The 26,621-nt window shown below is 30.5% G+C and overlaps 3 protein-coding genes across 3 annotated transcripts; 1 reads left to right on the top strand and 2 right to left on the bottom strand.

Moving 5' to 3' along the window:
* The first annotated feature begins 5,921 nt into the window (after nt 1-5,921).
* Nucleotides 5,922-9,070, top strand: LOC108337378 (E3 ubiquitin-protein ligase At4g11680-like). Its single transcript, XM_017573901.2, has 3 exons — nt 5,922-6,977; nt 7,683-8,073; nt 8,667-9,070. The coding sequence occupies exons 1-3, from the start codon at nt 6,502-6,504 to the stop codon at nt 8,811-8,813; spliced, it is 1,014 nt and encodes a 337-aa protein (XP_017429390.1). The 5' UTR covers nt 5,922-6,501; the 3' UTR covers nt 8,814-9,070.
* Nucleotides 9,071-11,472: 2,402 nt separating this feature from the next.
* LOC108338159 (heat shock cognate protein 80) lies at nt 11,473-14,724 on the bottom strand. The gene is made up of 3 exons (XM_017574895.2): nt 14,465-14,724; nt 13,591-13,732; nt 11,473-13,504 (listed from the first exon to the last, which is right to left on the bottom strand). The coding sequence occupies exons 1-3, from the start codon at nt 14,585-14,587 to the stop codon at nt 11,670-11,672; spliced, it is 2,100 nt and encodes a 699-aa protein (XP_017430384.2). The 5' UTR covers nt 14,588-14,724; the 3' UTR covers nt 11,473-11,669.
* A 5,434-nt stretch (nt 14,725-20,158) lies between these two features.
* LOC108338151 (heat shock cognate protein 80) lies at nt 20,159-23,692 on the bottom strand. Its single transcript, XM_017574883.2, has 3 exons — nt 23,409-23,692; nt 22,251-22,392; nt 20,159-22,162 (listed from the first exon to the last, which is right to left on the bottom strand). The coding sequence occupies exons 1-3, from the start codon at nt 23,529-23,531 to the stop codon at nt 20,328-20,330; spliced, it is 2,100 nt and encodes a 699-aa protein (XP_017430372.1). The 5' UTR covers nt 23,532-23,692; the 3' UTR covers nt 20,159-20,327.
* Between the last annotated feature and the right edge of the window lie 2,929 nt (nt 23,693-26,621).

The following is a 26,621-nucleotide window of genomic DNA, read 5'->3' as shown; positions in this document are numbered from 1 at the left end:
TTTTCTGCAATTTTCTTTTGATTTAGCCATTGTGATGGCTTTTGGTTATTGTTATTTTTCCTCCAAAGAGAAAACTCACTCTACTGAAGTGGGTTTTGAAGAACAGAAAAAGAAAATGGAGGCAGAACGTGTTACTGATTCTGAATCCACATGCTCTCTCATTGCATGTTCATAGCATTAAAAATTGAGCCAATTAAAAAAAAAATACTATTATTAGATTTGATTACAAGTGTCAGCTCTATATTGATCTAAACATTAATTAATAACCTCTTTTCAGTTTCTGAGATTTTTGGATATACTGAGAATTAAAGTCTAATGTCACTATCAGCCATAAGGTCTTACTTTTTTCAATGGAGCTGAGAAAATATGTGCACAGGTTAACAAAGTATATAGAATAATCATTTCTGAGTTTTTTCTTATATAAAGAGAGTTGGTTTTCATACATTTTAGTCAAAAGAGTTTCACTAACTCAAATGACACTAAACAGTACTTGACTTTGTTGTACCTCTAATGAATAATTTTAGGGGAATTCGTATTTATCTCTTTGTCCTATACAATTTTTAAATGTTATATTTGTCCCTCAGTAAGAGGCCTTTTGAAACGGTACCAAAAACAAATCTATGAGGGCTTAGCCAAAAGCAGACAATATCTTACTAGTGGGGTGACATATGGATATGCGTGTATATTAAACCTACACAACATCTGGTATCAGAACCAGGTTCAGGTCTGACGACTGGAAAAAAAAAAAAAAAAACCTTCCGCCATATGGGAGGTAAAAGAACCATAACCCTTTGTTTGAAGGGAGGATGTTGGGTACAAACAAAGTCACACATCGGATAAAATATGAAATACACATGGGTTTATATACACATAAGATACATTTCTTAGTAAGAGGCTTTTTGGAGCGGTACCAAAAGCAAATTTGTGAGGGCTTGGCCCAAAGCGGACAATATCTTACGTGTATATTAAACCTACATAACAATAGTTATGTTTCTTTTAATTTTGAAATAAAAATTGAAACTTTTTATGGTCTATCACATAATTTTAAGTAATCATGCATAAAAAGGTTAAATTTTGTATAATGGCCAAGATTGCAATACAAACCACTGCTTTTTCTTTGAGTAGTTTACAATTCACTATAGCAAACGTAGCAATTGACTTTCACACACGTTATGTGAAACACAAAATCTGAGTTACTTTGAGAACAAAAATCTGAACCCCTTTTTGTTCTCTTATTTGATGTATTGTGCAGAAATTTCTTGTTGAAGTTATTTCTGAATTCTTTTGTTATCTCCTGAACAAGCGAGCAAGTTTCTTGTCAAAACCATAGCTTCTTTTTATCATTACATGAATTCATATTTCTTCTGAAAAATGGACTATGCAGCAATGTTTTTGAGGTCTTCCTCTTGTTAATGTCATTCATGCACATTCATATAGCATTTGTTATCAACCATGTAATGTATCTCTGGACAAGAATATGAAGCAATGTTTTTGAGGTCTTCCTCTTGTTAATGTCATTCATGCACATTCATATAGCATTTGTTATCAACCATGTAATGTATCTCTGGACAAGAATATGAATATTTTTGTGTGCGCTAAAATTAGATTTTTTTTCAATGTTAAGTGAATTTTATATCAAACTCAATTTTAAAAAAATATTTATAAAATGAGATTTGTGTTTGGTTTTAATATTATAAATTGATATTATCTTTAGTTAATACGAAACTTTCAACATTCAATCTTACAAATTGATCTATTCCTTGACCAATGGTTCGAATAAAGATATGAATCCAAGACAACAAAAAATAACTCAACTAATGGATCAATAGATTAATATGTTAAATTCAAGACTTGACAATATAATTGATGATTACTAATTATATCTTTTGTTCGAGGTTGGAGTCGGGGTCAACGGTTTTGATTATGTTGTGTCGTCCAAAGTTTGAATGTTGTCAAGAAGTCTAAGTATTTTATCGAACGGTTCGAAAAATACATGCAAAAAACACTCCTATGTCAAAGTCAGCTTAATGTTTTACCATTAACAATTAATGCATCAGTAAATGCATGTAACCTATTTCCTTACCTTAAACTTCTATTTATAAGTTTTGGATGAACTTTTGATTAATATCCATCTAATTACAGTCCAATAGTAGGTAATTATACTTTACTCTTAATTGATCAACATTAAATTTAAGATAATTATATTGATATGTTTGGTAACCGACCAAGTTCATTGATAATTCTTTAGATGATCCAAATTATGACTAACCGTTCGATATGTAATTGACTGATGGTACATTATATCTCTATTATTAAATGGAAATATGAAAAAAATAATAGTGTATTTGTAGTACTATGCAGTTATTGTAATTAGTTGATTATTGACTTGAATGAATATGATTTTTGAAAAAGAAGTTCAATTATAATAAATCACACACGCAAAATATATATAATGGGTAAAGTCGGTAGCAGCAAATAATTATAAATTTTTTGTTTTTTTCGGTTGAGGATGATGCACTTGCCAATGAAGGTGACTTTTTTTCAATTAATATTCAATATTTGTATGCGCCAACAAATCTAACATAAGAAACCTAACCAAAGTCGCATTCAAGAATTTTATATTGAATATTTGAATTTATGCCAACAATAGTTGATAGATTGTAAAATGCAAATAAACTCCGATTAAAATAGTCGAATTTAATTTATTTACAATTCAACTTTTAATTGGTCGATGATGTAAATTGAGAATATGAGTTAGCTTTTGCATACTTTTCTGATTAACGTAATCGACCTTTTGCTTCGTTTTTTGCTTTTATATTATTTTGTCCGTGTACTCGTGTTAAGAAGACAGTGTTTGGGGTTGAAGTTGAGTTGTTCTCATTTATTATCCATTTTTTGAAAGTGATTGTGATAGCTTTCCTTTGCGAGATACGTCAATATTAACACGTTGCATGTCTCACCGCCCAAATGGGGTCAAATTTTATTCCAATACGTCAAAACCAGCTTAACCGACGTGCTTTACTCGTAAATCACACCACATTTCATAAGCTCAATCTCACGTGTTTTATCTCCAATGTCATTAAAATATATTATTTTCTTTATATTATAAAGATATATATTTTCAAACACTAAAATCAATTAATATACTTTGAAAAAAACAACATCAAAAAATCTGGAAGGAGAATTTTAGTTTTTCCTTATCTCACTTCTCTTCAGCATTTATTAGCAAGGGGTCAGCATTTATTAGCAAGGGGTGAAGCTCTTAATATAAATTATGATAATTTTAAACTTTATGGAACTCTTTTTTCTTCAAAATAAAAAATGGAACGATTTTAAGTCTAACTCACCTCTTACTGGACTCTAATCATAATTCTATTGAAAATCTAAATATAAGTCTAAGTCCCATATTGGATAGAAATGAAAAAATAATACATTATATATAAAAATGAAAGATTTATTAACTCATTATTTTAAAATTTTAGATAGAAATTGGTGTCAATTTCTTATATGATTGAACTTAAAGTTTATTGTTATTGTGTCTTTCTGATGCACCTTTTCTTTCATAGACCCAATAGTATTATGATTTGTCTTGATAATCGACACATTTTCTTTCATAGACCCAACAGTATTATCAGAACTGATGATTTGTCTTGATAATCGACTCATACGAATATAACGGTTAATTACTTTCAACAATATAAATATTTGAAATTTGTACAATTTTTGATGAATTCAAACGCGTGAATTTGACCTTTAGCAGTCAATATTTTGGCCTCAAATTAAGGCTTTTGGACGTTTGATTTTGATTAATTGTAGCCAAATACAAAATTAGGCCTAACTGAAAATTGGTGTCGACAATATTTTGGTTGTGTGATTAAGAGAAGACGAAGATATTGATGAATAAAACATAGGAATTATTATTGTTGGAAGAGAGGAGGTGGCCACACTACTCCAATGTGACAGAAACTGTTGGTGGGATTAGGTGGCCAACCGTTTACCACATAATACAAAAATATCAACTGTACCCGCCACAATTTAAATCACTTTTATCATTACACATTGCAATTTTGTTGCCATTAAAATATAAACAAATCTTATCCACTTTCATTCAAATATAGATACACTTCATTTTCTTTTCACTCCCAAAAAAGGAAAAATCTTTGCGTTTCTTGTTAGTTTTTTTTTTATTACTTAATTTTATGAGAATCGGTGTAGAAATACATTCTTCTCACTGTTTGTTCTTAAAGTTTCAATTTTTTTTTCGGTTAAATGAATGTTTTACTTGTAGATTTATGTAAATAGTCACACTTTTTAGATATCGATATTTTAAGATTAATTTAAATATATATGTTTTTTAATTATTTAAAATATTTTTTAAAGATAAAATTGTAGAGAAATTTTGGATTTTAAAGCAAATAATATTTTTAATGTAATTTTATGATGTTATTTTAATGAATTTAAAGTCACAACACTAAAATTGTTTATGAGACACAACTTCTTAATCCTACAAAACACTTTATGTGGACAAAATTGTAACAAATGTATGTTAATAAACTTGAGGTCGAAACACTTCATTTATGAGTATAATTTAATGATACTTTGCTAAAATTTTCTTTGTTCAAATACCATATTAAAAAGTAGGTTTAAGTATAATTTATCTTCACAAAATTAACTTATAAAATTAAAATTATCTTTATTTTTATTTTAATTTTAGTGTATATACATATTTAACACATCTAAGATTTCAAAGCCAAAATATAAAGGTGGTGAGTGAAACCAATTTCACTTGACAAATGAAGAGATACAAAAAAAATAGGAGCAGAGAATTTATTAAAGAAATTTAGTTTTGCTAAGCAAACCAAGAAGACATAAATACATGATTTCCGGAGAAGATAATATGTTCAGCAAATCCAAATTCGCTTAACAAATCCCGATTAATTATGAAAAGGTTGTGAAGGTAGATTCTCAATATGTTTAATTTTATTTATTTTTAATATTAGTTCAACCAATATCACAATTTTGTTGGGTGAAAAATTTTCTCACCTGATGTGAAATTGTAACTTAAAAATTAAGTTTCTCTATTAAAATAGCCATGTATATCAGTAGAGAAACAAAGACAAAAACTGCATAGAGTAATAACTTCGAGAAGAGACATTCATGAAAGTTGAGAAGTATTTGATGTTGAATTACTCAATGAATCATAATAACAGAGTTTGACTAATGATTTTTATAGGATAAAGTTTGATATCAACAATGTTTTCTCTTTCATATTTACTTTTCATAATTAAACTGTATAGCTTTCATATATTTAACTTTTAACCCTATAAATTTGGAATATAATGCTAAATATTTATAATTATTATCAAAATTGAATTTATATTATCCAATTTCTTATTCTAGACCATCCTGTCATAGAGAGATTAACAAATTTTAATCTCATATAAAACGGTCGATGAATCGGTCAGTCAAATTATAGACAAAATAGAAATAGTACTAAAAATAATTATAACAATTTTAAATAAAATTATTATTGTTTCTCGTAATTTAATCATAAATTCAAAATCTATCAATACAGATTTAATATAAAAATAATTTATTACTTTTACTATGTATTTTAAATAATACTGACTTTGACTTTAACGTTACAGTGTTTTCTGCCGATAACATTTCTACTCCACCGAAAAACTTATGATACGATAATTCCTTCATCACTCTCTTATTACAGTTCTTGAAAACTTTACGGTGAAGTGCAGTTAGTTATTTAATGGTTCAAGTTTATCACATTAACTCTATCAACTGATAAAAAAACGTCGCGATAAATGAATCTTTGTCGGGTTTATCTAATTTAAAATTAATATATAAAACTAAGGAAAAAAAAACAAATTTGATGTTCTTAAGGAACTAAGATATATTTGTTTCAGGTTGTGCCATCAAAACTAAAACAAAAAGTAAGGTTAGAAGGAAAGAAGAAAGAGGAGAAATTGGAGTGCAATTGTTTTGTGAGGTTGTCTTCATATAAAATAAAGCCTAGAGGAAGTTGGCCAACGGTTAACTTCCCTCCAAACCTTGTGATTCCCTTTGAATCAAAGCAAACCTCAGCAGTTTGATTCTTGGTCACCCTCTGAAACACAACCTCACCTTCTTGACAAATCCTTCACACCAATCTTCCCTTCATCATCTTCTGTAAACACTTCATCAGCTACATCTCCTATTTCATGTTTTTCTTATATAGTATGTGGTTACTGAAAGGATCATGCAGCTGAAGATTGGTTTGATTCTGTTGCTAAGAGTTTGTGCAGACCCAGAAAAGATCTTCCAATGATCAAGGTACTAATTCTATTCTTCAAAGTTGGCTATTGGGGTGCTTCAATTTCAAGTTCTTTTGATGCAAAGCTGTGCTTTTAAGAAATATTGATGTTGGAGTCAATTATTTGATCTCTCTCTGCTACACGCCTTGGACAAATTCTCTGCACAAACGGGGCAAAAGAAGACATTTTTTCAATGAATTCTAGGTGCTTCCTTCATCAACAACAAGACTTTAGCATGGTTCCATTTTCTTCAAATTCTGTCACAGAAGACAGAATTGCTAGTGCTCGAAATAGGCCTCCACGTGTCACCCCTCCTTCCTTCTTGGTTCGGGTGGCCATGAGAATATCTAGAGCAAGATGGTTTACCTTTTTGAGAAGAGTTTTTCATTACCAAAATGGATCAAGGTCCAATCTTGGCTCCAACCCTTTCAATTCTAGCACTTGGATGATGCTGGAGTTTATTGCCTTGGTTGTTCAAATAACTATTACAACATTCACCTTGGCCATTTCCAAGAGGGAGAGACCTATTTGGCCTATGAGGATTTGGATTTCTGGTTATGATATTGGTGTTGTTCTTAATCTGCTGCTACTTTACGGGCGCTATCGTCAAACTTATCTCACGCAAGGCCTTTCTGATATAGAACAGCAGAGAAACCATGAAGAAACCAGGTATGCTGTGCAATTCAACCTTCTTCAACTTTTTTCTGTCAATTTTATTGTTACTGATCATGGGTAATTGTATTTATTGACTATATTGCAGTGAACTAATGCCATGAGTATGCTTTAAAATTGGCTAGAAAAGTTTGATACCATCGTTCTGTTGTTTGAAAAATTACTGTTTGATAAAAAGAAAAGTTGCTCTCTTTGAGTTGGCTATGAACTTTGATATTTTGACACATGTATAGGGTTGTTGAAAATAGGAAAATACCATGTTTCAAGTAACAGTAATTTTAGTTTATCCCTTTAAAAAGAGATTGGAAGAATCCAATACCCCAACATACCTTTCTCACTATGATCAGTTCGTGGCATTTGCTTTTGACAGATCATAATCTTTTGCTTATTTCATTCTTTTCTATCTGATTAAGGATATAAATCAAATGAAAAATGAAAAAAACAAAACTAATATACAAGTGTTACCATGTTACCAACTTTTTTCTATCAAAATATAAATTCTGGCTGATGAAAAAGCATATCTATTGATTAACAGTACCAAATAGTAGCCAAAAAAGTTGTAAAAGCTATTTGTATTGCAAAGTCATTTACTAAAATTTAATCAGACAGCAAGTTCTTGGTAGTTTAGTTGGAGCCATGCAACTTTTTCATGGTTGAAATTTGAAACTGTAATTTTAATTTACTTTGCACTGTATTGGTCAGTGTGTACAGGATGTCACACTTGATGAACAGATGTCGGACTTCGCTGGAGCTTTTCTTTGCCATATGGTTTGTGATGGGAAATGTTTGGGTTTTTGACTCACGTTTTGGATCTTTTCAACAAGCTCCAAAACTGCATGTGCTCTGCATCACTCTTCTTGCTTGGAATGCAGTGTGCTACTCTTTCCCTTTTCTACTGTTTCTGCTGCTGTGCTGTTTTGTGCCTCTCATCAGCACCCTCCTTGGCTACAACATGAATATAGCCTCTTTTGATAAAGGAGCTTCTGATGATCAAATTTCACAGCTTCCAAGCTGGAGACATAAAGAAGGTCGTGCAAAGTTAGAGCTTGGAAATGACTCTGATGGGAGTGAAAAACTGATTGATGAAGACCAAGTAAGTAATACCACTATTACATATAAATTATTCTTTTCTATAAACAATTTTAGAGAAAAAGTTTAACTTTTCTTATAAATTAAAACCAAGTTATGCACTTCAATGGCTAGCCACCGATTGTGTGAGTAGTAGAGAGGTCGGCTCTGTTAGGATTTTAAGTGTAAGTTTAAGTTCTACGTTAGATTTTAAGTCTAAGTCCGACATTTGATAGAAATAAGAAAATAGAGCATAATATAAAGTTGAAGATCCATTAACTCATTGTCTTAAGATTTTGGATACAGAATGATATCAATCTCTTATGTGATTGAGCTTAAATCTCATTGATATTGTGTCTATCCGGCGAACCTCCTCTTCCATAGACCCAAAAGGTTCAAGATTAGGTCTAAAAACACGAAGAAAAAAAAGTAGTAAAAAGTTTCATTCTTGAGTTTGATTTAGGCCTTCAAAATCCTTGAGCCGTTCCTGATAGTAGTAGCATATAATTGTTATCCTCAGTTTGGATATATGCTTTTAAGTTCCATTTATTTCAAGATCTGTCATATTTCCAAATCAACTGAACTGACAGATTTGTTTGTGTTCTGATGTGCTTACAGGAATGTTGTATCTGCTTAACCAAGTATAAAGACAAAGAGGAAGTTAGACAATTGCCCTGTTCCCATGTGTTCCATCTAAAATGTGTGGATCAATGGCTAAAAATTACATCATGTTGTCCTCTTTGCAAGCAAGGATTGGAGATGTAGAAATAGCTTAAACAACAGTCAAAAGGATTAATCTTATTTGTTCACATGTATACTGCTGATATTACCCTCTCTTTTTCCTTTTTTTTCTCCTTAGTTTTTGGTCTTTTATACTACTTTACAATGGTCACTTGAGTGAGGTTACATTTGTACAGAATAGCTCACCAGTGGCCAAAACTATACTATATATATACTTGGTTGTAGGTGATGAATCCCATAGTCTTTCAAATTAATGGAGTTCTTTTATTGCCATATGAAAATATTGTGAGACAAGCATCCTATAGGGGAAAAAATAAAGCAAATAATATATTTCTTCCCTACTTGTTGTCATAGTTATGTTCTCCTATTACTTTTTTATCTACTATAACTTTTGGATGAGTAATGATTGATCAAAAACTTAGGACTTAAAACATTTTATTAATACTTTCTCTTATTGGTTTTAATTAGATATGGGGTGCCCATAAATCATTTTCTATTTCTAATGGCCCTGTTGTGGGATTTGTTTCTTTAACTTCAACAAAATTCTACTATTATTATTATATGCTTACTTCATTTTGCAATGGTGGTGAGGGTTCACAAAAATGAACAAATATGATTTATTTGCACATATAATATAGTAAAATAAAATCAACAGCTAAATAAACTTGTTCAAATGATGTTATTATTATTATTTCTTAGTGTAAAATTACCTAAAATAGCTTTCAAAATGGAAATGGAAGACAGAATAATGAGGTAAATTTAAGACTGAACGTGTGGCAAAATGGAGAAGCAAAATGGGTGGGTCAAAATAAAGAAAGTTAGAAAGAGGTTAAGAAGGTGTGAAATTATTAGAAATTTGATTGTTCATGTCCAACTAGGTCGAGAAGAAAAATGGAAACAGAGCATTTTGAGAACTTGTGGCCATAAATTGTTGAGAGAGTAAACACCACACATTTTTTAAACAACATTTAATTGGTTAGCGACTTGTCATTAAGTTTATCCGAATCTTCGTTTAGGGATCATTTTTCTCTTCTTTTTTTTTGCAGACAATTAATCACACCCTTTTGTCAAACAAGCAATCCATCCACGGAAGAACATCATATTTTCTGGAAACCTTCTCGATTATCTAGGTATTCTTTCTACATTTCCTTCACTATTGCCTTCAACATTTACAAAATGTAAATACATCTTGTCATGCAGCATAATTACGGGTTAACTCATTAGCATATCATATACCATATAACTCAAATTCAAATAAAATCATGACATAATGATGGACATTTATGTTAAAATTCTAAGTGTGAGGTTTGAATAAAAATAAGAAAGTAGAACATTATATAAAATTAAAGATTTATTAATTCATTATTTTAAAATTTTGAGTAAAAAATAATGTCTATTTTTTATGTAATTAAGTTCACATCTTATTGATAGTGTATCTTTCCATTGAATCCAACCATTTATGTGAATTATTATGGATTTTTTTTATATAACATCTAATTTTGTTTAATGGAAATTAAAGCCATATTTGAATTATTTCTAATAAAAAATTAAGATAAAAGTACAATAATGAGGTAATTAAGTCTTCTTTTATTATCTCCTCCATGCATGTTCTTAGACACAAATCATAGGATATTGTTAGCATCTGACACATGTAATTGTTGGTAAATTGTTGATTGAATGAAAATGGATAGGAAAGGGATGGAGGGAAAGGTTATGGAAAAGGAAAATTGCATCAAAGTAAAGCATGTGAATGGAACAGAAGTAGAAATCCCAGGTTTGAAAGTAAATGAGTCTGATTCACCGACAAGTGAATGCGCATTGAAGAGGTCTTGTAGTGAGAAGAGAGATTGTCTCTGCTCACCCACCACACATGCTGGCTCCTTCAGGTGTCGCCACCACCGTGCTGCAATGCGTCATACAAACTCTGCTTTGTCTGCAAGGGACTTCAAACCCTCACTCCAACCACAGTGAAATCGTCCATGGCTTCTTCTCATATTTACATCAAATGTTTCAATGGAAACAACTCTCATCTTATAATCAACTATGTGTATACGTTTCTTACTTTTTTCTCTTTTACTTGACCAAGCTTGTATAGTATAATAATATACTACTATTTTTCTTTTATTGGATCAAAATAACACTCTTTTTATCTTTCCAATCATGGTTCTCCTCTTACTTAAGCATTTTTTTTAGATTAGGCTAATGAAAATTCTTGTCATTTTCTTTTATTTCATTATTAAGGTTTAAGTAGATTTTAAATTCTTCATCAAATAATAATAAATCAAACAATTTCAGGATAATTATTAACATATTATAAGAAATTGGTATTCTAATTATAGTGGAATCAATGATTAGATTTAAAAGTCATTTTCTGATATTAGGGGTAGAAGGAAGATTTTACTTGAAAAACGGGTTGATGTGTGAAAAGTCGAACTATAATTATAAAAATGAAAATAAAATTCCACAAATACAGTATCATAATTTATTTATGTAAAATGCAAAAACAAAATGTTTAAGATGTTAAAATAAAAAATAAAATTAAAAATTAAAAAAGTTACAAAGCTTATAAGGAGAAAAACAAAACATACAATTCCGCTATATATTTTACATTTTTAACTATATTTCAAATTTCATTTTTTTCATAGTAAAAAGTTTGACATAAGAAAAAGCTCTGCAATCACAATTTCTAAAAGAAAATAGAGTTTGATTCAATCGACTCCCTCCATCCTGATAAATATTTGAGATATAAGACAACTCAAAACAAACTGACAAAATGAAACCTGACAAAAGTTGAAATATTACAAAATTTAAAAACAAACACTAAATATAAAAAAGATTGTTCTGGAATCACAATAGTGAAAAGAGACAATAGAGTTAGATTTAATCAACTTCCTCCATCTTGCTGCCCTCAGCATCAGCATCAGCATCTTCCAGAGGTGGCATGTCAGCATCAGCTTCACCGGCATCTTCGTCAATGCTGAGTCCAAGCTTCAGCATCCTGTGAATTCTGTTACCGAAAGTGTTGGGATCATCAAGGCTGAATCCAGAAGTTAGAAGAGCAGTCTCAAAGAGCAAGAGAACGAGATCCTTCACAGATTTATCATTCTTGTCGGCATCTGCACGCTTCCTCAGCTCATCCATGATGGGATTCTCAGGGTTAATCTCCATCGTCTTCTTGCTTGACATGTATCCAGCCATACTGCTGTCCCTCAATGCCTGCGCCTTCATTATCCTTTCCATGTTAGCTGTCCAACCATATTCACCAGTCACCAGACAGCATGGAGAATCCACAACACGATCAGACACCACAACCTTCTCCACCTTGTCACCCAACACATCCTTTATCACCTTGCAAAGACCGTCAAATTTCTCCTTCAATTCTTCCTTCCTTTTCTTCTCGTCTTCACTCTCATCAAGTTTTAGCCCTTCTTTGGTAGCAGACACCAACTTCTTTCCCTCAAATTCCTTAAGCTGACCAACGGCGTATTCATCAATAGCATCAACCATGAAAAGCACCTCATATCCCTTCTTTTTCAGCCTTTCCAAGAAGGGGGAATTCTCTACAGCTTTCCTGCTTTCACCAGTAATGTAGTAGATGTCACTCTGTCCTTCCTTCATCCTGGTAACATAGTCCTTCAGGCTAGTCATCTCATCACCGCTCTTGGTTGAGTGATACCTCAGCAATTCAGCTAGCTTTGACTTGTTCTGGGAATCCTCATGGATACCCAATTTAAGGTTCTTAGAGAAGGCTTCATAGAACTTGTTATAATCTTCCTTGTTCTCAGCAATTTCAAAGAAAAGCTCAACGCACTTCTTAACCAAGTTCTTGCGGATGACCTTCAAAATCTTGTTTTGCTGCAGCATTTCTCTAGAAATGTTAAGAGGAAGGTCCTCAGAATCCACAATACCCTTAACAAAGCTAAGATATTCTGGAATCAACTCCTCGCAGTTGTCCATGATGAAGACTCTGCGTACATACAGTTTAATGTTGTTAGGCTTCTTCCTTGTGTCAAAGATATCAAAAGGTGCCCTCTTTGGGATAAAGAGGATAGCCTTAAACTCCAACTGACCCTCTACAGAGAAGTGCTTAACAGCCAAATGTTCTTCCCAATCATTGGTAAGACTCTTATAGAAAGCAGCATATTCCTCTTTTGTAATCTCTTCCGGTTTCCTCATCCAGATAGGCTTCTGTTTGTTCACCAGAGACCACTCATGAGACACCTCCTTAATTTTCTTCTTTTTTTTCTCTTCCTTCTCCTTATCTTCATCCACTTCTTCAACCTTGCCCTCCTCTTCCTTCTTCTCTTCCTCATCCTCATCATCAGAAATCTCCTTCTCCGTAGTCTTCTCAATCCAGAGAGAAATTGGATAACTGATGAATTCAGAATGCTTCTTTATCAAGTCCTTCAAACGACGCTCTTCAAGATACTCAAGCTGATCTTCCTTTAGATACAAGATTATCTTTGTTCCCCTGCCAAGACTCTCGCCATCTGTATCCCTTGTCACAGTGAAGGACCCACCAGCTTGGGATTCCCAAACATACTGCTCATCATCATTGTGCTTTGATGTAACAATAACCTTCTCGGCAACAAGATAAGCAGAGTAGAAACCAACACCAAACTGACCTATCATGCTCACATCAGCACCTGCAGCCAGGGCTTCCATGAACTCCTTGGTCCCAGACCTCGCAATTGTACCCAAGTTGTTCACCAAATCTGGAACATAAAAACCACAAGAATTAAAAAAAAATACCTTAAAAGAACAAAAATTTAATAAATAATGACAAAGCATAGTAACTTACCAGCCTTAGTCATGCCAACACCACTATCAATGATAGTCAATGTGTTGTTGGTCTTGTCAGGAATAATGTGGATGAACAACTCTGGCTGAGCATCGAGCTTGCTCTTGTCAGTAAGGCTCTCAAATCGAATCTTGTCCAAAGCCTGTACAGGTAAACACATGCCAGAAATCAGATATAACACCAAAAACGAACAGCAAACAGAAATCAAATATACCCCCAAAAAAGAACAGTAAACAGAAATCATATATAACCCTAAGGATTTGGTTCAGAACGAGAATAAAAATGCAAAGCTATACATTTCGAAATAATTAAGAATTATATACGAGAATGTCTCCTAAAGGTTGTTTCAAATTAGGATTGTATTTAGCTTACAATATAATTATTTATTTTACAAATATACCAACTGTAAAAAATTGACATGCAATGAACCAAACAAAAAATATACTCACAGGCACAGAACACAAAAAAAAGGTGAATGAAACCCATTAACAATAGTTTTCTAATTAGGGTTTAGGGTTTCAACAACAGTAACAATAAAAAGAATTATCGGCATGGTTACCATGAAACAACATGGCTTTACCATGAAGCAACAACTCTAACATGAAACAACAACTGAAAACACATTATCACAATGAAGTAAATCATCATATGCCCGCAAATCACAGAAATAACAATTAATGGATCAAGAGTTTCAATATAATAAATCCAGTAGACTTTATAACAGAAGAAGTTCAAACAATGACATAAAACTATCACAGATCACAACAACAAAAAACACAGAGTCAAAAATGATAGAAACTAAAACATAAGATGATGCAAACCAAACAAGAATAATAAACATCAGAAACAGCACAAGAACAGAGAAAAATCTTACATCCGAGGCATTGCTAATAAGTTCACGAAGGAAAATCTCCTTGTTGCTGTAGAAGGTGTTGATGATAAGACTGAGAAGCTGGTTGATCTCCGCCTGAAAAGCGAACGTCTCGGTCTCGGACATTTTGGATCTGCCTTCTATGGAGTTTGAGATTCAGGAAAAGAGAGAATGGAAGATGCAAAAGAAGGAAATGGAGCAAGGAAGCAGTAGCCGTGTGAATTTAAGTAGGAGTGCTCGCTAGGGTTTTGGTCTTCTAGATCCTTCTAATCTCTAACTACCCATGTTTAGTCGTCATATTTACCGGACCCACTTCCCTAGTTTATTTTTATGAATTAAAATGGTTTATTTCAATAGTACAAAATACAAATTAAATTCACTCTTATCTTATTTTAATTTCAAATTTAACCTTAAAAAATGTTATACTAACCTCTTACTTTTAAAAGCTTCAATTTTACATTTTTTTTAATTCTTTAATTCATTTTTGTATTTGTTTAGTCCCTTCAATTTAAAAATGTTAAATTTGGTTTTTAAAATTTTTAAAATAATTTATTTTAATCTTTTCCAACTGCAGGTTAGAAAAATATCACTTATATGTTATGTTATGCCTGAACATTTTTATGTGATTTGTAAATTAATTTATATGATCATAATATTTCATTTAAAAGATAATATAATTGTAGTGATTGGTTGGGTTGCAACTGATATTTTCTTCCATATTCAGGAATTAGGATTCATAATATTGTTTGTACCAAAAATTAAACAAATTAAATTTTAATTCTGGTTTTCTTCCTATATCTTTCCACCAAACAATAATTTGAAATGAATTTGAATGCATATATATGCACCCAAGTGTATAGGAAATATTATTTTAAATTTTATGAATTTACAAAGAACATCATGGAGACTTTGTTTTTATATTATTTTTTTCACCTTTCTTATTATCAATTTGACTTTCTAACTTATGTTTTCCAAATCAAGTAATCATTTATGTCAAAATTATTTGTTTTTTTATATAGAAAGAAAATTGTTAGCGTTATGTTAGGATAATAAAAAAATGAATCGAATTCTCCTTGATTTTTAAGTTTGGAATTAAAATTTAGCAACATAAAATAATGTTTTATGATAAGTTTGGTTTCGTTTAAATTTCATATCTAATTGTTATTTTAGAGACATAAAAGAATACCAAAGAATCATTATATTAGAGTATAAAAAATATAAACATTCTTCTTTTCAATTGAAGAATAAAAATATTTAAGTCACTTTATGAGATATATTAAAAGACAGTAATTTTATAATGGTACTATCATTTAAATTATTAGTAATTTTATTTATATTTAAATTTCCAACTTGAGAACTCACAAAATTTAATTGATGCATTTAGGATCGCGAAGGTACTAAATGATAATAATCTTATTATTTTTCAAATTTTAAATATGTAATTTTTATTTATGCATAATTTTAAAATTCTCAATAATATAAAATTTTGTTAACATTCCTACAAATTATTGTTTAATAATATAATTTGTATACAATTTTATAAATTTGACAATACATTTATAAAAGTATATAACTTTAAAAATCTAAAGGAAACAGTACTGTAAAGTATTTTGATATCTTGATTAATGTTTTTTTCTTTAAAAATATATGTTTACTGACTTATGATTATTATTATGTTGTTTTTTTTATAATTAATTGCATTGTTTGTATGAAAAATTTCAATAATTTCAAAATATTAAAATGTACTATGTTTAAATTTTTTATAATTAAATTCACTTTATTTTTTAAGTACTTATTTGGATAAAGTAAAATATCTTAAATTTATATTCTAATAAATAATTGAATTTCCTTTTAACATAAAATTTTATTTCAAAATATTTATTTTAAGATATAATATTTAACAAAAAAAATTTACCAAAAATAATATTAATTAAACTTAAATATTTAAAAAATATTTAATAGTTAAACTTCAAATTTTATTAATTTAGTTGTTTAAGATATTATTTTCAAATTCTTATTTTTCATTGAAATAAATTATATTATTTAAAAAAAAAATTCAAATAAATAAATGATATATTGATAGGAGATATTTAGGGACTTATTTTATTAAGATTGTTAGAGTGTGATTAGATAGTTAATTTTCTTACGTACAAATAAGTTTTATATGAGTAAATATCTTTAGAGGTAGTGGAACACTTGTTGAGAGTGACTTACAATTTAGGTAAGAGCAGTTAAACAATTATAATAGTAGTAAAATTGGTGTACTGGTTTAAAGTATTCTATAATTAGTGTTAAATCGTATCAACTACATATGTATGGTCTAAGTATTAGAGGGTGAAAAAAGTTTTTTCAAAACAAAGTCTTTATTAAAGGAATAAAAATTCTATAATTATAAAATAAAATACACAAGTAGCTTCCAAATATTTATGGTCTCTTATGATGATTTCATTGTTGATGTCACACATATTTACTATCTTCTTCTCCCGTGTATAACACACAATCATAATAGATAGAGACATAACCACAACCAAGATAAGTTAGTATATTTAAAATGAAATAGACTTATAAATATTTAAAAAGAATTAACATAGCAAGCATTCACAATCAATTCATGAGTTACACATATATATTTAGATCAACTACAAGTTCTACCTTTGGAGGATTTTTGTACGTTGAATAGACTTTGAGATTTTACACCTATTATATGGATCGCAATAGATTTTGGTATATGATATCAGGGCTTTACCTAGTCACATGATAGACCTAAGGACATTCCATATAACAAGGTTAGTTCATCATGACATGCCAGAAAAGTTATCTTTTATATCAATTTTCATCATACAAATATTTGACTCACACTACCTAAATATCTTCTTTTATGTGAATTATAATACTTAGTAGAGTCTAGATAACCCCTCATATAATCATCATTCAATATACCACAACACACAAGAGTAAACAACTTTTATCTTACAAAGTATTTCTACTTTCATTACAACATAAATCTATATATCAAAGCATTTATAATTTAATACAATTTTTACATTACAATCTTTTCCTTTCATACTTAATAATTTCGTAATCCAATCCACTTATTAAAACATTTCATATATTAATTATCCTCATAAACACCTAAAATATCTTAAATAAAAACCACTTTTTTCTTGAACAACACCATGGCTCTACCAACAAGTGAGCATTGGAAGAAAATTCTCCAAAAATTGTTGAGTGAGTGTCTCGCTAACTCAACAAATAAGATAATGGGAGATTTTCATGAATCATCCAACGAGTTTTATCTCGCATAGTGAATAAGACAACTTTGCTTATTTGACTTTCAATTAAAATAATATCGCTTAATGAAAGATACACTCTCCCAATGAATGAAGTTTTCCTGCATCTTTAACTTTGTGAATTATGATCTCGTTTAATGAGTAAATCACTCGTCTAACGAGACTGATTTTGTCTATACTATATTTTTCTTTGTAATTTTTTAGCACTTTGATATAGTTTTATACAGTGATTTTTATTACTTATGCTATTAAAGTGACTTAAACCTGTAAAAATAAACTTGATGAGAAAAATTACCTAAGAACTTGCTAATTGAATAACTTGAAAGAGTAGTCAGAGTTAGTTTAGGTGAGTTTATGTAACGATTACCTAGTAACATGATGCAACCAGTTATGTCCATTAACTTTTCGGGGTTCAGACTTGATTCATTACTCTTTCTAGGTTTTCTAATTTCTGTTCATTTTCAATTTTCATCATACTACCTAGTTTCTCCAACTATTATTTCACCATCAAAATTTAGTTTTAGATCAGTCAGACACATATTTGGGTGGACCCTTATTAGCGTGGGGTTAAGGCTATGTTTCTTCTTGCACCTTCCCGTCTTTCTTTTCACACACCCACAAAGGTGACACTCTCCAAACTTTTTCTCATTAAAAATATAATAAAAATTTATATATCATAGAAAGAAATTTTGGAAATAAATGTTCTAAAAAGATATTTTTGAAACCAAAATTACTTTTCGGAACACTTGATTTCGAAATTTGTTATATATTCTGATATACCAATCCAAAATTTAAAATAAAATCCAAAATATATCTTTTCAAAATACAAAAATATAGGTGTTTTCAAATGTATTTTCAAATCTAAAAATAATTTCCTTTTTCAAAATGTATAAAAAAAAAGTCATATTCTGGAATGTATAAAGAAAAGTCTTTTTTTTCAAAATTTTGAATTCGAAACGCATGATTCTTTTTTTTCTTTATTTCTTGTTTAGATTGAAATGTGAGCAAAGGCTTATTCCACCACCATTCTTCTCCCCCAAATTTCCATTCTGGTCTATCAAATTTATTTTGTACTTCATTCATTATACATTTTTCTTTATAGGTTTAACAAGTGCAGTGCTTTCATATTAAATATATATATTTTTTAATTTTTGGTACATTTTGCAAATTTGTATTTTATTATTTTATTTTCATTCTCATTAAAGAGGGAATGTTTGTCTTTAAAATCGTTCAAATATTTATGAAATAATTTCTTTAAACATAAAAAATAAAAAGAAATATAATATTAACAATAATTCAATACTAAAAACAATTTTTATTCTACTTCTTTCACTTACACATCCTGTAAATACTCCAGATAATTAAATATCATATTTTGAAAAATTTAATACTAAAAAGAACATATTTTATTTGTCTCTTATAATTTCTTCTTCTCTTATATTCAATCCCACATACACCTGCTTATTTTCTTTTTACAAATATTTGTCCAACCTTTCATCAAAATATGATTCCCATAATATATTTATTCTTTGGTACCAAAATAACAATCTTTCTATCATTAAAAAAAGACATGTTTAGTTCACCTTTATTGTCCTATTCTTTAACATTATTTTTGTGATGATCAAAACAATTTCAAAATTCCTTTCACTTTTCAAATATTTGAAAACTTCTTTTTAATTAAAGTTAATTCATGGAAACTCCCATAAATCAAATTTAAAAAGTATAAAAAATAGTACACTTAATAGTTGTGCACAAAAAATAAGAAATATTTGGCATAAAGAATTATTTTCATATTAAAAGATTATGGTTTATTCACGTCTATTTATAAAAATTAGAATTAGTGAATTAATGTATAAAATAAAAATGCACAATTTTGAATCATTTTCTATTAGTAAACGAGAAAAAAACTAAATGTTCAAAGATATTAAATTTATATATATATAGAATGAAAAAGTTATATTTGAAAAAAATTGATGAATAAAAAGATTGATATCTAACCTTTTAATAAATTAATACATATTTTAAAAATTAATTCCAAACCAAATAATCCTTAAAATGTAAATCTTTCTCAAAATAATATTTTCCTCGAACCTTACCTTACAGAAAAAGACAAGAAAAAACTTGTTCGATAAAAGTAAAGACAATTTTTAAAATAAAAAACAATGTTTAATATGGCATAATAATTTATTAATGCAAAATGTAGAAAGTAACTTATTATTTAGTATACAAAAAACAATTCTAATAACTTTAAAATATCATTTCAACACAAATATTTGCTATATACGGAATAATGGATAACATGTAACTAAAAATATATTACTTTACATTTAAAAATATATTTTAAATGTAAAAGTAACTAGTAAGGCACACATTTACTAATTAAAAGGATTACTAAAACTAACTACACTTTTTCATACTAAGCATCAAATATTTAAAATATTAAAAAACTCACAAAAATTTTAACATGACACCCCACTTAACAAAAGTTCAAATATTACAAAATTTAAAAACAAACACTAAATATAAAAAAGATTGTTCTGGAATCATAATGGTAAGAAGAGATAATAGAATTAGACTTAATCAACTTCCTCCATCTTGCTGCCCTCAGCATCAGCATCAGCATCTTCCAGAGGTGGCATGTCAGCATCAGCTTCACCGGCATCCTCGTCAATGCTGAGTCCAAGCTTCAGCATCCTGTGAATTCTGTTACCGAAAGTGTTGGGATCATCAAGGCTGAATCCAGAAGTTAGAAGAGCAGTCTCAAAGAGCAAGAGAACGAGATCCTTCACAGATTTATCATTCTTGTCGGCATCTGCACGCTTCCTCAGCTCATCCATGATGGGATTCTCAGGGTTAATCTCCATCGTCTTCTTGCTTGACATGTATCCAGCCATGCTGCTGTCCCTCAATGCCTGCGCCTTCATTATCCTTTCCATGTTAGCTGTCCAACCATATTCACCAGTCACCAGACAGCATGGAGAATCCACAACACGATCAGACACCACAACCTTCTCCACCTTGTCACCCAACACATCCTTTATCACCTTGCAAAGACCGTCAAATTTCTCCTTCAATTCTTCCTTCCTTTTCTTCTCGTCCTCACTCTCATCAAGTTTCAAACCTTCTTTAGTAGCAGACACCAACTTCTTTCCCTCAAATTCCTTAAGCTGACCAACGGCATATTCATCAATAGCATCAACCATGAAAAGCACCTCGTATCCCTTCTTTTTCAGCCTTTCCAAGAAGGGGGAATTCTCTACAGCTTTCCTGCTTTCACCAGTAATGTAGTAGATGTCACTCTGTCCTTCCTTCATCCTGGTAACATAGTCCTTCAGGCTAGTCATCTCATCACCGCTCTTGGTTGAGTGATACCTCAGCAATTCAGCTAGCTTTGACTTGTTCTGGGAATCCTCATGGATACCCAATTTAAGGTTCTTAGAGAAGGCTTCATAGAACTTGTTATAATCTTCCTTGTTCTCAGCAATTTCAAAGAAAAGCTCAACGCACTTCTTAACCAAGTTCTTGCGGATGACCTTCAAAATCTTGTTTTGCTGCAGCATTTCTCTAGAAATGTTAAGAGGAAGGTCCTCAGAATCCACAATACCCTTAACAAAGCTAAGATATTCTGGAATCAACTCCTCGCAGTTGTCCATGATGAAGACTCTGCGTACATACAGTTTAATGTTGTTAGGCTTCTTCCTTGTGTCAAAGATATCAAAAGGTGCCCTCTTTGGGATAAAGAGGATAGCCTTAAACTCCAACTGACCCTCTACAGAGAAGTGCTTAACAGCCAAATGTTCTTCCCAATCATTGGTAAGACTCTTATAGAAAGCAGCATATTCCTCTTTGGTAATCTCTTCGGGTTTCCTCATCCAGATAGGTTTCTGTTTGTTCACCAGAGACCACTCATGAGACACCTCCTTAATTTTCTTCTTTTTCTTCTCTTCCTTCTCCTTATCTTCATCTACTTCTTCAACTTTGCCTTCCTCTTCCTTCTTCTCTTCCTCATCCTCATCATCAGAAATCTCCTTCTCCGTAGTCTTCTCAATCCAGAGAGAAATTGGATAACTGATGAATTCAGAATGCTTCTTTATCAAGTCCTTCAAACGCCTCTCCTCAAGATACTCAAGCTGATCTTCCTTTAGATACAAGGTTATCTTTGTTCCCCTGCCAAGACTCTCGCCATCTGTATCCCTTGTCACAGTGAAGGACCCACCAGCTTGGGATTCCCAAACATACTGCTCATCATCATTGTGCTTTGATGTAACAATAACTTTCTCCGCAACAAGATAAGCCGAGTAGAAACCAACACCAAACTGACCTATCATGCTCACATCAGCACCTGCAGCCAGGGCTTCCATGAACTCCTTGGTCCCAGACCTCGCAATTGTACCCAAGTTGTTCACCAAATCTGGAACATAAAAACCACAAGAATTAAAAAAAAAATACCTTAAAAAGAACAAAAATTTAATAAATAATGACAAAGCATAGTAACTTACCAGCCTTAGTCATGCCAACACCACTATCAATGATAGTCAAGGTGTTGTTGGTCTTGTCAGGAATAATGTGGATGAACAACTCTGGCTGAGCATCAAGCTTGCTCTTGTCAGTAAGGCTCTCAAATCGAATCTTGTCCAAAGCCTGTACAGGTAAAACATGCCAGAAATCAGATATAACGCCCAAAGAGAATAGCAAACTATCCTAAATGGGATGTCATACAGGTCATACAGGGGAACACCGCATGACACTTCCAAACAATTCACTCCTTTCAAAAGGAAGGACAAATACATATTTCCACCCTAGTTTGGTAAAGAGCAATGATTGAAATACAGTACATAGGACAATAATCAAGTGAAGACAAACAAATATTAATGATGTTCAAAACAAAACTGTTCCAAAAAAAAACATTTATCTTTTAAATTTAACATTTTCCTCGACACACAGAGGATTGGTTTAGACTACTAATCAAGATTAAAACAAAACTCCGGTCAAATTTAAAAATAATGTTATAGGTTTAGAAATAATTAAGAACTAACAATCATCCATGAGAATGTTTAAAGATTGTTTTCATGATTGTATTTTGTTTACAATCTAATTTATTTTCCCAATAAGGTTGATATTGTGAATACAATAACAACAGTAAAAAATATACATTTCATATTATTCAATTTGAGAAAATGTTATTTCAAAATGTTCAAGTAATGTTAACAAATTCTTCTGAAAAAATAAAACTGCTGAATATTGATATGGTGTGATAAAGATTGTTAGTTCCATTAAAAATGACCCAAAACAAAAACCCCACTAACAACTCCACAAAATAAGAACAGGGACACAAATAATGAGAACCGCCCTCATAGGAAAAGAAACAAACAAGCACCAAACCATCATAAATCTTCAAGATAAACAAAATCAAACCAGAGATCACAATAAAATACAGGGTTAAAAGTAAACAAATTATAAATCTCACAATTGCACAAAAAATTGGTTGAAATGAAACAAACCCAGAAGATCATGAGAAATTTCAAATGATAATATAGAACAATAACAGTAAGAACCAAACAAAAAAAGACATGCAAGAACAATAACAAAAACAGAAACCACAGAAACCTAAGAATAATAGAAACTAGAAAACAAACACCAAAGAGGTAAAGTCTTACATCAGAGGCATTGCTAATGAGTTCACGAAGGAAAATCTCCTTGTTGCTGTAGAAGGTGTTGATGATAAGACTGAGAAGCTGGTTGATCTCTGCCTGAAAAGCAAAGGTCTCGGTCTCCGACATTTTGGATCTGCCTTCTATGGAGTTTGAGATTCAGGAAAAGAAAGAGTCGCAAAAGATGCAAAAGATGGAAATGAAGCAAGAGAAATGTTCGGAGTGTGAAGTTAAGTAGGAGGGCTGGGCTAGGGTTTTGGTATTCTAGATCCTTCTATACTCTAACGACTAATATTAAGTCATCGTATTTCCAGGACCTTCCAACTCCTATATTTGGGTCCACCTTTTATTTAAAATTACACTTTCGCCCTTTCCTGCTTTTGTTCATAAGATTTTATTTTACCCTCTTAAAACGGTTTATTTCACTATAAATACAAATGATTTTTATATTTTTTAAGATTAAATTTCAATTTTAACATTAACCATTTTATTTTTAAAACATTAAATTTTATTTTTTTTAATTCTTTAATTTATTTTTGTGTTGTTTCGTCCCTTCAATTTTAAAATGTTCAGTTTAGTTTTTCATTTTTTAAATATAATTTATAAGATTTGTAGGTTATGTTATGAGCAAACATCTTGGGGGAGTTGTTAATTAGTTTATATGTCAAAAATATTTTATTTACAAAATAAAATAATTGTTGTGATCAGTTGGTTTGAAAAGGATTTTCTATCTTATGCATTTTAATCAAGATATTATTCTTTGTTTTTCAAATTTACCTTTTAAATAAAAAATTAAACTAAAATAATTATTTTATCAATTTTTAAATTTAATTGCTTTTTTCAATTTATATTTTTAAAATTTAACCATTTTTAATTATAAAGCTTATGAAATAAATAAAAACTATTTACAATAAAATTATAAAAGTTACATATATTTAATTTTATAATAATAATTTGATTATTTGTTTAATATCATAAAAAATAACAAACTTACGCACATGTATTTTTATTAATATATATATATATATATATATATATATATATATATATATAAAGAAATTCTTTATTTTGATTTTTACATTTTTAATTTTATCCTTTAAATAAAAAAAATTAATTTGAAATAATTACTTTATTAATTTTATATTTTTAATAGTTATTTTTTAAGTTTAATATTTTTTTATTTAACTGTTGCTTTTACTTAATTACTTTTTTAATTAAAAATTTACTTACAAAATAAATAAATAATATTTACAATTAAATTATAAAAAATATTTATATTTAATTTTATGATTATAAAAATAACAATTATATTGGTTTTAACTGTTGTTGTATCAGTTTTTGAAATTGGAAGATTTAAGAGTTCTCGTGATATTGGACTTCTCATAATATAGGAGAATATTCAGGTTAAGGTTTATCTTTATCTGAACAGTTATATTAGGATAGGAAAAAAATTAGGTTTAATGCCTCCATAAGTTTTTATTTTTGTAAAGTTGAATTAAATAGGGACTTTTCGTCAAATTAATCAAATGACGTTAAAGATTGTATCACCTGACATACAACTGACAGTGTTGTTTTTACATGTGTCATTAAAAACGTGACTCAATTCTATTATTTTAAATTTTGAATTAAAAAAATTAACTAAACATAATGGAAATTCAATTAAAGAAAGGGCAAAGTTGGGAATTGGTATTATACATTCTCTCTGCAATTGCTATGTCGAAATGAAATTGGGGAAATTTGAGTTATAGGCCTCATCATTCATCCACAAAATCGTTGTTATTGAAGTAGATGCAAGTGTTGGTAGGGAAGAACATCGGTTTGAAACAAGTTGAAGCACGACCACCTTGCTCATCTCGCCGTGGCCCACCACCGCACCGTTGTTCATCTACACCGTTTGTGCCGCTGTAGAGTCGCGAGCCTCCACAGCCACCACCATCAGAATCGCGACACCCCCCCATCATCTTCTTTGTCAATCAAAGCACAAAATCGCAGAAACCTAAACAGAGAAAACCAATTCGCAAAATCATCATCGCGGGCCTCTACCATGGACACCGTCGCGAGAACCTTCAGACCAGGTCCTTCCATCATCGCGAGTGCGCCGCGACATCTTTGTCTTCTCCACTATCGCATAACTAGTAGCGTGTTCCTCTCTACCAGATCGCAAGATTCAATCTCCTCCACGCTCCAACTGCAAGCACTAAAACTACGCTCCCCACCATCACCGGACTAGCAAAGCTAAAACAGAAAAACCCAAAAACCCCCAAATCTGACGACAACAGAAACCCTCAAAAAGCATCCAGAGCACCATTGTGAATCTCTATCCACCTCCTCTAAGTCAGAATCTCAATCGCAACCTGCAAGGGAAACCACCTCCAAGGTTCGTGCATTCCCAATTCAAAAGAACCAAAACACAGCCATGGAAATTTGGAACGCAGAAGCGAGAATGTGGAGGTAGAAGAAGAAGTAGAAAGTCTTTATTTTTCCCACTTTGCCCTTTCAAAAAGCTTATTACACCATCATGCATTCATAACTTTTAATACAAAATTAATTTATAATGCCACGTTTCATTAACTTCAAGTTTGAGCATGCCACATAATCAACACTTAAACAGTCGTTTGCTTTATTTAACGGCAGACCTTTAATTGCTCCAATTTTACAAAAATAATAAGACGCAAAAAAAAAGTCTTATTTGAAATTCTGGACAAAAATAGAGATTTATGAAGACATTAAACCAAAAAATTAAAATTATTTTAAGTTGAAAAATAAACATAGCATTTAAATTAATTTATGGGATGAAAGGATATGTAGAAAATAAAGCATTTAATTTTAATTTATTTTAAGGGATAGGAAAATATAGTGAAGTTCTATTGGATTTTCCCTCTGATTATCTATGTATATTTTAAAAATAAATGTGTAATATTTTCCTTCCGCAATTTAAATCCACAATAGTTAAGGAAAACATATGATCACCTAGTATCCTATTAATAATGTGAATACAAAATAAGTAATAATTTAAATTATTTTGTTTATGAGTTGATTGGTGTTATTTTTATTACTTTGGAGTAAATTGTTTTAGTAAATAGTGATATTAATTTGTTATGATTAGACAAAATTGGTGTGGTCAAATGTTAATAGTAAATTGTTTTAGTAAATAGTGATATTAATTTGTTTATTACATACAATTTTAATTGAGCTACCTATTATAGACAATTTGTTTTC

This window comes from Vigna angularis, chromosome 7, assembly GCF_016808095.1.
Source record: "Vigna angularis cultivar LongXiaoDou No.4 chromosome 7, ASM1680809v1, whole genome shotgun sequence".
NCBI classification, from domain to species: Eukaryota; Viridiplantae; Streptophyta; class Magnoliopsida; order Fabales; family Fabaceae; genus Vigna; species Vigna angularis.
This window is presented reverse-complemented; position numbering and strand designations above follow the sequence as displayed.